The sequence below is a fragment of the Phlebotomus papatasi genome, chromosome 3 (genome assembly GCF_024763615.1).
Source record: "Phlebotomus papatasi isolate M1 chromosome 3, Ppap_2.1, whole genome shotgun sequence".
NCBI lineage: Eukaryota > Metazoa > Arthropoda > Insecta > Diptera > Psychodidae > Phlebotomus > Phlebotomus papatasi.
Genome location: NC_077224.1, coordinates 67,594,840 through 67,608,520, shown reverse-complemented (window position 1 = coordinate 67,608,520; position 13,681 = coordinate 67,594,840). Strand labels below are relative to the sequence as shown.

Here is a 13,681-nt window from a genome sequence, read left to right as displayed (position 1 = left end):
ATTAAAATATTTAGATTTACAGTAAAAGTGTTTCAAATGTTAAAAAAAAAACTCGAAATACACAGGAAAAATATTTTGTAAAATTGTTTTTTAAATGTTTGTGAATTACTACTGGAAACTACTACTGAAAATTTTCGTATAATAGAAGAATTACTACTACTGAAAATTTTCGTATATTGTATAACCCACTAAAAAGTTCGTAAGAGTTTATATTTTTCACAAATATTATTCGTGACATGATCACTTAACGAGCATTTTTTGTTCTCTTACAAACGTATTTGTTCGAAAGTGTTTGTAAACATACAAAAAAAAAGTTCGTAAAATTTTGTCATTTGTTCTTAAAGTTTTGTCAAACAAATAAAAATCTACGAACAAATGTTTGTAAGAGAACAAAAAATTCTCGGTAAGTGATCATGTTACGACCGATGTTTCTGAAAAAATACAAACTTTTACGAACTTTTTTGTATGTTACACGATTCACGAGTATTTTGTAAGTCCCCAGTGTGAATTCACAAACAATTACAAACAATTTTACTCAATATTTTTTTTTGGTGTAAGTTAAAATATTAATAAATAAATAAATTAAAGACATTTCTTGAAATATGGGCGAAAGTAAAAACAAAAAATATATTTATTTTTTGTTTTTACTGTTATTTATTTTTTTCTTGTATTTATGAGATATTTATCTTGAAATATGAAACCAGTGGAGCAATTAAAATACAAAAATTGTATTTTATTAGTTTTTTTTATGATATTTCTAGCCATATTTAAAAACTCTATGCAACAATAATTTTATATTTAATTTATTATGCTCTTTGACTCATTATATCCATTATATAGTTCAAGTCTTTATGACATTGAATGCATTTCAATTTGCTTGTACGCCAATAACCTACACAAAACCTTTTCTCTGTTTTTATTGACAGGGTCGAAAAAACACCTGTTCAGTAAGAAAAACTTTTTGGCAAATTTTGTTAAAATTTTTAAATTTATTTAATGTGTCAAATTAAATGCAAGTGATATGACATATTTTTTTTTAATCTACATTTTCCTGAAAAGAGATATGTTCAGCTTTGCATTTCATATTACAAATGGTACTGAAAGAGTGCCAATAGGTATTCTTTTCGCCCTACTCAAATCAGCGTAACTGCAATTTTACTAGGGGAAAGTGCCCATGCTTTACACGGTCCCAAGCTTCATAATGACCAATTTTTTCCTAAGTTTTTAATAGATGTGACTGATCGCACCAATATTTTTAAAACTAAGGGAAAGTGTTCTGTTTTTAAAATATATTGCGGAGTCCCATTTATTCAGAAACATTTTTGCATTGTATAATCTCTAGAGTATGCAAAAACTAAAAGTTTATAGATATTTGAGGAACAAAAATGTGACCGGAATTTCAAGCTGGTCGAAATTTGGTACATTTACCCTAAGTTCATGAAAAGGACATTTTAATTGAATGAAATTTCAATTAAAGCATTCTGTCATCATGAAATTCCACAAAACTATACAAAAATTCACTTGGCAGCAAACGTTTACTTAAATACTGTTATTGACATTGTTAACGATAGAAAGTGTCAAGAATATCGAAATTCGAAATAGAGCAGAGCCTCGTTATAGGCCATATTTGGTTCTAGATTTGACACTTGGGTCGCACTATCGTCCATGTCATTTTTAAAATTATCAACGACTTTTAGTATTGAAATTGCTCGACGGCTTTCACTTTCTTTGCGATTGTGGTACTTGTTCTCGCTCTCTTCATTATGGATCACAATTATCACAACTACTCAATAAAATTTGCCAAAAATATTTTTAAAAAAAATTATGACAACATTGCATGTCGCGTACTAAAAAACATAACCTAACTTAAAATCAGTGGTTTGAAATCAACAGTCGATAAATTGTGGATTATAGAGAGATGGCCTATAGCGGGCTTCTACTGTAGCAGAAAAATCAGTGCTAAAGCGGCGAGTACGTGAACTTGCACTTTAGGCTTTTGGTGGATTTTCGAATAGGTTTGGTTTGACTTTGTCTCTTCGAAAGGTTATTACTGAACAGAGTCATTCATGATTTCTTAATAATGGCTCCATCTATGTGTCATCCTACGGGTTCTGTTCTGAGTCCTACGGCCTTATTGAATGTCCTGGTAAAGCTCAAAATCGTAAATCGTATTGTGCCCCTGTAAGTTCTAATAGAACCATATATTGTTAACTTTTCGATATTCGGCTAGTTGAAGGTGAAAATAATCTATTTCTATGGATATGCTCCCGTCAAATAATTTCGTCAGATATCTTTAAGATTTCTTTAGAAAATATCTACACCTCTGCAGAAAATCTGCCGAGAAATCTGTAGATATTCCTACGAATTTAATTTTGGGCTTGGGACAAAACTCGTCAGAATTTTTTGCAGATTTTCTGACGAATCCTGGTGCATACTCTGACGAATTTCTGTAAATATTTTGCCGATTTTCTGTAGATTTTTTCTACATTCCAAACTTTCCAGACAGCTATGTCTGAAAAGATGGAATATTTTTCACTGAAGTTTGCAAAATTCAATAAAGTTATTCTTGGTGATATCACAGTGTTTATAATAAAATAAAGAATTATGCGACGACGTGTTATAAATAGAGAATGGTGAAGTGAAAACTTTAAGCAGAGTGACGACCTAAATTTCGTGTTTTTGGATCATTCCATTGGAGATTTTTAAGAAATTAGTATTTTTGCTCTCATCTTTTTACTTATCTAAAATGTTTAATCGGTAATGCTTGTTAAGCAGAACATACCATTTTCTTTGTAACTTCTACAGTTTCTTGATAAATCAACAATATTTTTGTTGAGACAATGGAGACTATGCAGATTTCCTATGCCGAAATTCTGCCGAGAATCTGTAGATTTTCGGCAGGATTGTCTGTCGAAAATCTACAGATTTTCTAGACAGAAATTCTGCCGAAAATCTACAGATTTTCTCTGAATGTACTAGGATATACCGTTACAATTCAAAAAATCTCCGAGTAAAATCGGCAGGTAGACCAATGATTTGACGGGCTGTTTTGAATCCGTCCAAATTTTGACAGCTACCATTCGAAAATCCTGGATAAAAATATTAAAAAGTTTTTGCATGTACTGATAACATTCAAATGGTAACAGATATTGACGTAATTACTAAACTATAAATTCTATCGCTATCTGAATTAAATTTCAAACTTTCAGAAATGTTTCCAAAATTTCCAGAAAGTTTCATACACTAATACACTTTAAGAGGCAATTGGATAATTGAAAAAAATGGAAATTAAAAGTCTTTTGACATTTTCATTAAAAAATTGCAAAATAATAAAAGAAATAATTTCGATCATCAATCTTTTAATTAATTCTTTCCTTCTCTTTCTTTACAAAAATTAAAAAACAAAAAAAAACGAAAAGTCTGGGGCCAGTAGAAATACAACAATTCGCCAAATAATTTCCAGTATTATAACAAGTGAAACATTCTATGTGGAATGTTTGGGTAAGATGATGCAGTATATGAAGGCAATAAGGGCTACCTTGACAACGTCTCAGCCTGTGATAAGTGATGAGGAGTTTCAGACGATGTTCTTCAAAATTGAAGAACTCCATGGTGTGCATACGAACTTTCTGGCTGAATTGCGTGCCAAGGCGGCACAGCAGGATGATGACATTTGCATTGGTGATACATTTAAGAAGATGGCTGGCCATATCAATCTCTATGGGGCATTTCTGCATAACTATGGCCGAGCCATTGACACGGTGAAGAAGTGCGGACAGAATAATGTGCAATTCAAGGAGATTGTGTCACGGATTGTGTTGAATTCGAAAAATGAACAATCACTGACTTTGGAGGATTTACTGCATAAGCCTGTGGCGAGGGTGCAGAAGAATGCACTTGTGCTGGAGGATTTGCTCAATCAAACACCGCCAACACATGCAGATCATCCACCACTGAAGCAGGCACAGCATCTTATCCGTAGTCTACTGGCGGAGTTCAATAACATCCAGACTAAGAGTTTGCTGGTGAGTTTCGGACTTTCTTTTACTATATTTAACACTCTTTTAATTAATCAAATTTACCAAGCGCAAAAAGCCAGATTGACAAGCACAATTTATTATATTTAATACATTGATTAAAAAAAAAATGCAACTTCAAGTATTAAAAATTCAATGAATTGCATTTTCGAACTCATATGATATGACAAAAAAAAGCTCGAATGGTATTGTCAGGTTTCGAACCCACGCGTGACAATGCCACGAAAGTTACAGAATTCCCCTACTGATCACTTGACGAGGATTTTTGTTCTTTTACGAACATTTGTTCGTAGATTTTTATTTATTTGACAAAACTTTACGAAGAAATGTCAAATTTTACAAACATTTTTTATGTGTTTACAAATATTTACGAACATATTTTTTGGAAAAGAATTAACAATGCTCGTCAAATGATCATGTTATGAACAATGTTTGTGAAAAATACAAACTTTTACGAATTTTTTAATTGGGTTAGACGATTTACGAGCATTTTGTAACTTTACAGTAGGAATTCACAAATATTTCCAAACATTTTTCAAGGAAATATGTTTTTTCCGGAGTAAATTTCATTTTTCCAAAATTCTCGAAATTTTCGAAATATTGAAACATCACCTGATTCAGCGCTAATTCTGCCCTCAGGCGGTGGACACAAGAAAAGTACTCTTTATAAATAATAAGTTATTAACAGAGCTTTCGGAAACCGTTTTCTTTTGTTCGCAGACAATTTTTTTAATTCTTTAAATCACTCAATTAAACAGTATCTGTACAAAACACTAAGATAGATGTCCTTTGTGGACTATAAAAAGTTTTAATCAATATTACAAAAACTAGAAAATTGCTTACGCTTGTGTTGGAAAAATTGTCAAAAAGTCTTCAATATATTCCAAATTTTGATAGAAATTTCACATGGTGTATGCAGATGTTACAGGCTACAATATAATTATCACAAAATAAAAGAAAGCAAAACATAGGGTAAATGTGCCAAATTTCGGCATAGTTGCATGCAAGCGCCAAAGTTTCAAGTTTGAAATGTAATATCTTTAATAGAAATTGATTTTTTTTTATTCCTTCTACTTAAGGAGTGTTGCTTAGAACCTTGCAGACCGTTTATAGTCTTTATTTACTCTGAAAATCATTCTTAATACATTTTAAAATGAATAAAATCGTAGACATAGCTTTTGTGCCCTATTTCGGCCACCTTCATTCTCATAGTTCCATGCCCCCTGGGAATTCTTTCAATGTCTTTTTCACGTCATTTCGTTTGTCGAAGCTACATTTTTTGTTATTCTTTTGCATTGTATAATCTCTAGAGTATGTAAAAACTAAAAATTCATGGAAATTCGAGGAATAAAAAAGGTGGCCAAAATTGCAAACTGGCCGGAATTTGGCACACTTACCCTATGTCTGAATATTGCTATTGCCTCAATATATGTAAGTAGGTTTAGCGAATGAACCGTGAGTAGTAGATCGGCTGATTGGTCCCAATAAGTCTCCATGATCTGTTAATCGCGCCGATTAGTCTTCATGTTCGGCAAATTTCGCTTATCAATCTCCATGATCAGTAGATCAAGCCTATCTGTCCTAATGATCGGCTGATTTCGCTGATCAGTCTCCACGATCATTTGATTTCGTTGATCACTTTCCATGATCGGTAAATTTCGCTAATCAATCTCTATGATCGCCAGATCGCACCGATCAGTCTTCATGATCGCCAGATCGAGCCGATCAGACTCCATGATCGGCAAATTTCGCTAATCAAACTCCATGATTAGCAGATCAGGCCGATCAGTCCTAATGATCGGTTGATTTCGCTGATCAGTATCCACCATCAGTTGATTTCCCTGATTAATTTCCATGATCGGCAGATCGCGCTGATCAGTCTCCGTGATCGGCTAATTTCTTTGAACAGTCTCTACTTTCGGCTGATTTTGCTGATCACTCTCCATGGTCGGTAAATTTCGCTAATCAATCTCCATGATCGCCAGATCATGGAGATTGATTGGACCTTGTCCTACACGGTAAAAAATTTCGGCACATATTTGTTGCAAAATGTAGCTTGTCCACGGACACCGAAAATTTTTGGAATAAATTTGTACATTCTAGGAGAAACAAAATGATACCCAATATTTGTTCCAAAAAATAGCTCGTCTAGTATAAAATCGTATCCCTCCTCGTCTCACATTCAGTCACCCGTCACGGAAGTGAAGAGGACCCCAAATCTATTGTCAATTTTCGTGCTACATAGTTATTTCACTTTTTTAATTCGAGATTCGCTTCCTCTCCTGCTGCCAGCACTCGCATATGATTTCGTCATTCACGCGTCTGTATAAAACACTCTGAAGTTGATTCTTATTTGATGTTCCTTATGAACTTTTGCCACCGAAATCCATCTCGACTGAAGTATAGGCCTTAACTGTAAGACGAAATCTTTTACACGAATTTGTTCCCGACAATGGGAACAAAAAGATTCCCCATATGAGTAACAGTTTCGTTAGAAAAATTACCTCGTCTACGGACACCGAAAATTTTTGGAACAAATATGTTACAGATGTAGGAATAATATTGTTATAAAAAATATGTACCAATTAGTTCTAGACAGTGAGAACAAAACAGCCGAGTGCAATAAATTGTATTCCAACTTTTAGGAACAAATTTGTATAGAACGAAATCAAATCAAATCTGTAGACATTCCACCGTATTAGAAGGGTCCCAAAGGAAAACTCTAACAAAATTGTGACTATATTTCGTAACAAAACTGTAAAGAAAACTTTTGCTTCCAAAAAATTGTTCCAAGGAAAACTTGTTCCAATATTTTGGTCAGTGTCCAACAGTTTTTACCGTGTAGGTCTGCCCCGAGGTCAAGGTGTCCCCACAATGGCATACATAGCTTCTCTCTTTATATCTGAGAATTTAACAAAGCCGTAGAGGACAGAAGAACCGTTCCTAGAGAGCGACAATTTATGAGGGGTTCTTCGAATACCCCCGGCCGATATCTTGTATTGATAGACCTATAACAAACTGCAGAAAAGTTATTATAATTGGTTTACCTTTAATTTCAAACAATTAAATTGGAATATCTGGAAAATGAAAATTACTGCATTTCTGTTCTGCAAAAATATTGTTTTCAGAGTTAAAGGGGAAAAATTATCCCAGATTTCTTCTCAGAATAAGCTTTAGCTTTAAGGGCAGAATCGCATTGACAGTAAAATTCTTGCCGTATTTCGTTAATTTACGCATTTTCATTGCAATTCTTACGCAAATTTTTCATTACTGTATTACCTTATCTCATACTCGGTGACACTAGGTGAAAATAGTATAAGAAAATTGAAGAAATAAAACGAAAATTCTATAAACGGTGAGCAATAAAAAGTGTAAGAGAAATTAATCGTACAGTTCTTTTTGCTCACCGTTTATCGATTTTTCGTTTTATTTCTTCAATTTTCTTATATTTTTTCACCTAGTGCCATCGAGTATGAGATAAGGTAATACGGTAATGGAAAATTTGCATAAAAATTGCAATGAAAAAAAAAATTAATGAAATACGGTGAAGCTACGGCGAGTATTTTATTGTCAATGTGACTCTGCCTTAAGTCTGTAATTTTGGAAGTGAAAATTACGGGTTTTCAATTCGGTTTTGCAGTCGGACGATAAGACACTGAGGCGCCTGGTGAAGCATTCGACAATTGTGGAGCTTGTGGATGGTCATCGGAAGTTGCGACATTTGTTCCTCTTCAATGACGTGATCGCATGTGCCAAGTATAAAGCGCAGCGCCAGACTCATTTTGAGTTCGAGGTGAAGTGGTACATTCTCCTGCGAGACATAAATGTACTACGGGAGTCACCGTATGATCCCAAGGAGGTCAATCCAGTGAATATTTTGCAGTTGAAATCACAGGCGTGCACGGTACGCGATCAGATTCAGCTGGAAAAACACGAAGAGAAGATGAAGGGGAAGGGAAATGCATCAAAAGTGGGTGATAAACATCGGAAGAAATTGGCTGAATTGGAGTCTCAGTTGGTTCTGGCATCACCAAATCTCGTTTTTCGGCTTAGCAATAAGACCACAAATAAAATCATGGTATTCTTCCTGAGTTCGGACTTTGAACGAACTCAATGGATTGGATCAATTCTGACACTGCAGGAATCGTGCAATTTGCCAGGAGTACAGCCGGTCAATCTCTATGATCTGCAGATGTCCATTGCAGCATGCCAGGCAATTGTGCAGAGTGAAATGGGATCGTCGTATTTGATGCTGAAGAACAATGATGAGAGTCTCCTGTTTGGTGATTTGCATTTGACCATTCAAGGACTCACAGGATTGGATCATGCAGCTGATCTCTTTATCTGTGTAGAAATTGACTCGTACAGTCACTATTTTCGCAAAGCCAAGACCAAACTGATCTGCCGAAGCTCCAGTCCGCTCTGGAATGAGTCGTTTGTGATGGAGCTGGAAGGGAGTCAGAATGTCCGTTTTCTCCTCTATGAGGATCATGCACATCAGGCAGTATTGAAGGCCCACCAAGTGCTTCCGGTGAGTTTTTTTTTCAGAAGAAATTGAATCACCATTTTTTTTTTAAATTGAAATGATTAAATGGAAAAAAACTTTGAAGTTCATTTGGGTTTGAAAAATTACCAGAATTTCAGATCAGCGACAGATAGCCAAGACAGCAACCTTTTTTCGGCTCAGTTGCTGTGATCAGCGACAGAATTTTTCGGGTATGGTTGGGATCAGCGATAAAGTAATAATTTCAACAAATAAACATGAAAATGCGCTTGACTTAAAGAGAAATGATATTTTTAATTAAAAGAATTAATTATAATGCAATTTTGTGTATAAGAATTTATTATTAATTTTTTCAGTTGAAATAGTTCTTTCCGGTAAGTCGCTAAGATCAAAGACCGAAATGTTTCGGGTGTCGCTGTGATCACAGATAAAGTGATTTCTAAGCAAATAAAATGAAAAAGAGATTGAATCAAAAGAAAATTAAGAAAGAAAATAAAAAATACACTTATCGTTAAATTTAGTTTCTTTTGCGATTGGGTTTATTTTGCATGAAAAAATAACGGAAAGAAATATTCATTAGCCAGGACATCCACCATTTTTCGGGTCGTGTACCTTTTCTTTCCGTACAGAAGTGAACCCAAACAGAAGTAGATTTTGATTCTCTAATAGTGTCTTGGATAAAAGGTAAATGGAACTCTATTTGCACAAAAAGTCGTTGATGTTCGAAGAATTCAAATTCAATTTCGAATTTTCATACTAAATTTTCGAACAAGGTTGGGAACATTTGTCAAATATCACACTAAAAAGCTGGCAAAAGAGTTACTCAGTGATTATGGAGTGATTAAATAATGAGACAGAAACAATAAACGTTGTTGCTTTGTGTTTTTCCTCAAAACGTCACATTTTGGCACTTGAGCACTTCGAAATTCGAACAGGATGTAACTTCCGCCACTTTGTGAAAGTATTAAGGAGTAAAAAAGTCTTTTGGATCTACAAATAGGTTTTCGAATTTTTCAAGATCTACTTCTGTACGGAAAGATTGAATCAAAAGAAAATTAAGAAAGAAATAATAAAAAATACACTTATAGTTAAATTTAGTTTCTTTTGCGATTGGGTTTATTTTGCATGAAAAAATAACGGAAAGAAATGTTCATTAGCCAAGACATCCACTATTTTTCGGGTCGTGTACCTTTTCTTTCCGTTTAGAAGTAGATCTTGAAAAATTCGAAAATCTAATTGAAAATCCAAAAAAGAGACTTTCTTCTTTATACTTTCGCAAGGTGGCGGTTTTCACATTGTTGTGAGGAAAGAAACAGAACAACGACGTTTACTGTTCTTGCCCCAGTATTTAATCACTCCATAATCACTGAGTAACTCTTTTGCCAGATTTTTAGTGTGATATTTTAAAATTTTCCTTACCTTGTTCGAAAATTTAGTATGAAACTTCGAAAATGAATTTGAATTCTTCGAACTTCAACGACTTTTTATGCAAATAGGGTTCCATTTATCTTTTATCCAAGACACTATTGGAGAATTAAAATCTACTTGTGTTTGCGCTTTTTGGGTTAGCCAAGACACAATCCATTTGTCGGCTTATAGCCTTTCGGATGAGCCAAGACACAAACTATTTTCGGGTGGATTTCGGATAACTTTAACTACATCTTTTCTTTATTTAAAATACCTTAAAGATCAAAATTTGCTGAGTTTTATGCTTCTGTAAAGAGCTCAGTTTCATAATTGTTTTAATTAAAGATTTTTACCAAAAAAATAATAGTTCAGTGACATAAATATCTTCATGATTCCTCAATAAATAATAACAGCTCAGCAGAAGCTGGCTCCAGGATGTGCCAACCAACAAGACTCTCAATCTTTCGGAATCAATCAAACTCAACACCACCATTAAATTCCTTCCGGACGAGGGTGTCCTGAGGCGAGTTCCGACCTCAAAACCTGGCGCCTTGTTCGGCTCAAAGATGCTGCAGGTGGTGAAGCGAGAGAAACGCAATACACCCTTCATCATCAGTGCCTGCATCCGCGAAGTGGAGCGACGAGGAATGTCTGAGGTGGGAATTTATCGGGTCAGTGGATCGGCGTCTGATTTAACGAGACTTAAGAAGTCTTTTGAGACAAGTGAGTTCACTAAATTACACTTCTATTGTCGTGCAAAGTCTAATCGGGAGAGTTTCTTTGAAGATCCGTATGAGGCGGAACAACTGCTGAAGGAGGTGGACATACACTCAGTTACGGGGATTCTCAAGTCATACCTGCGGGAATTGCCAGAGGCACTCTTTACCGATCAGTACTACCCCAAATTGTCTGAGACTTACAATAAGTACAGCAATTTCAATGAAGCCGAGAGGAGTAAAGAACTCCTCACGATCTTCAATGAGCTGCCGCAACCAAATAAAGACACAATCAATTTTATCCTGGACCATTTAATAAGGTGAGTGAAAAATTGTTGCTGTGAAATAATTTTTAGGGCAAATCAAAATGATAAAAATATTTCTAGCCAATATTTCAGTAAAAAAAATTTCGTCTGTAACTAAAAAAAATGAAAAGTATAAAAGAATTTTATTGATGCGTGAAAAATTTCTCTGAGCAATAAAAGTGTTGGAATAATCAGTAAAAGCATAATTTCGGTCAGTAATAAACTAAATTTGATTCATAAAAATCGATCTTGTCAAATTTGGTCAGTAAAGTGTCAAGTTTTGTTAGTTAATGGCTCTGGCACACCTTTTAGATCGGTCAAATTTCATAAAATCAATATTCACATCCCTTTCTTTCTTAAAAGTTTAGCATATGTCTATCCAACTCTTTCGCACTCTTCTTCTTCTTTTGAACATCACACCAAATTAAATTTGGTTCAGTCCAATTTTGAGACCGATAGAATGGGATAGACTTATGCAAGTCTTCTGAGAAAGAAAGAGAAGTGAATTTTGATTTCATGAAATTTGACCGATCTAAAAGGTGTGCCGGAGCCATAAATATCAATTTTAATCAACAAAAATGATTTTTGATTAGTAAAAAAATGGTTAGTAAAAAAATAATTTTCGTTAGTAAAAAAATCAGTAGTCACTAAAAAAAATAGGACTTATAGAAATCGAATTTGGTCAATAGAATAGCAAATATACTGTTAGTAAAACAATTAATTTCGATCAGTAAAAAATCGAATTTTGTTAAAAAAAATACTAAGTCAGAAAACAATTATTTTCTTAGTAAACAAATAAATTTCAATTAACAATAAAATTAATTTTGATCAGTACTAATGACTTAACTAAACATGGTGTTCGTTAGTACGGCTCCTGCACACCTTTTAGATCAGGAAAATTTCATAAAATCGAAATTCACATCCTTTACTTTCTTAGAAGTTTTGAATTTGTCTATACCCCTTTGTCCCCATTTTTGAATTTGTCTATCTTTTGCACTTTTCTTCTTCTTTTAGAAATCACACCAAATTAAATTTAGTTTGGTCCAATTTTGAGCCCGAAAGAGTAAGATAACTTAGATAAATATTTTGAGAATGTAAGGGACACGAATTTTGATTTAATAAAATTTTACCGATCTAAAAGGTATGCCGGAGGTGTAAAAGAATACATTTTGATCGGTAACAAAATCAGTTTTGGTTTGTCAAAAGTGGAACTTCGCATTTAAACATAAACAGTCTATTTTAGACTGAAATATATGTATTTTTCCTATGGAAATTGAATTTTGATCAGTAAGAGAAAAGAATTTTTTTCAGAAACATTTTCGATTTTCGTAAATAAAAACCTAATTTTTGATCAGTAATGATTCCGATTTTGGTCGGTATCAAAATAAATATTGATCAGTAAAAAAGTGAAACTTCGTCATTAAAAAAAAATCAAATTTCGTCAGTAAATAACTAAGGTCTTTTCTGTAACAATTAAATTTTGGTCAATTAGTAAATCAATTTTGGTCAGTATAAAAAAAGTTAATTTTGATCAGCAATAAAAAGCCTTTTAGATCAGGAAAATTTTATGAAATCGAAATTCTCTTCCCTTTTTTTCTGAAACTTTTTTCATATGTTTCGCACTTAAAATTCGATTGAACTAAATTGAATTTGTTGTGATGTTCTAAACAAGCAAAGGGAAAAGGATGCAAAATTTTTAAGAAAGAATTAAATGTAAATTTCGATGTCATGAAATTTTCCTAATTTAAAGAGTGTGTCGGAACTATAAAATATGATTTTTAATTAGTAAAAAAGATTGATTTGTGTAAAATCAATTTTCATAAATACAAAAACCTTGACTGAACTAGATTTTGGTTAATAAAAAATCTATTTTGGTCGGTAAAGAAATTGAATTTTTTCATTAAAAAAATAAATTTGGTCTATAAAACAGCGCATATTGTTAGAAAAAATATCAATTTTGTTTTGATCATTAATAAACCCGATATTGGCCAGTAAAAAAATCGACCTTGATTAATTAAAAAATAGAAAATCTCTCCAAAAATATCATATTTCCGGGGTTTCCTAATGAAGCATTTGCAGACACTTCAGAAAAACCCTTTTTGTTCACGATATAGGTAATAATTTCATTTGAAAACTTCACGTACCGTTAACAATAAAAGTTAGCGCTTAATTTAACTAAAATTAGCCAGAAATATGACATAAATGTGAAACAAAACGAATAAACAGTCACTTTATTGTGTTTTTCATTGGAAAACATGGTCGAATTATGAAAAATTCAATGGTGAAAAGATACACTTTTAATTTTTCTGAGAAATAAACAAATTAAAGTTTGTGAATATGAATGGATTTTCGTTTTATTAGGAGCAAAATTGACTAAATAATGAAACTGTGGTATAGAAAATATATAAATATAATAAATTAGTACTGTATTTATCGTAAAAACAATTACGTTTCCATTTGGAGTAGCGTAAAATTTCCATTTGGAGCAGGTTTTGACTTAGCCTTATTTACCCTAAAATTTAAATCGATTGAATTTCACTCAATTCAAAAGGTTTGCCAGTGCCAATAAAAAAAAACAATTTTTGTCAGTAAGAAAATCAATTTTGATTTGTTAATTTTGGTCTGATCCGTGAAAATAAAAATGGGATTTCGATTAGGTCAACATTTCAAATAAAAATAAATTTCAAAAATAGAGTTTCAAATAAAAAGAAG

General features: G+C 33.1%; 1 protein-coding gene across 2 annotated transcripts in view; it reads left to right on the top strand.

The window, feature by feature from the left end:
- LOC129807275 (active breakpoint cluster region-related protein) overlaps nt 1–13,681 on the top strand; it is a 75,696-nt gene that overhangs the window by 60,175 nt on the left and 1,840 nt on the right. For both annotated transcript variants that reach the window (XM_055856425.1, XM_055856426.1), the window contains exons 5-8: nt 3,420–4,025; nt 7,678–8,568; nt 10,362–10,671; nt 10,735–10,984. In XM_055856425.1, the coding sequence (XP_055712400.1) occupies nt 3,420–4,025; nt 7,678–8,568; nt 10,362–10,671; nt 10,735–10,984 (2,057 nt within the window). The remainder of the gene's footprint in view (nt 1–3,419; nt 4,026–7,677; nt 8,569–10,361; nt 10,672–10,734; nt 10,985–13,681) is intronic.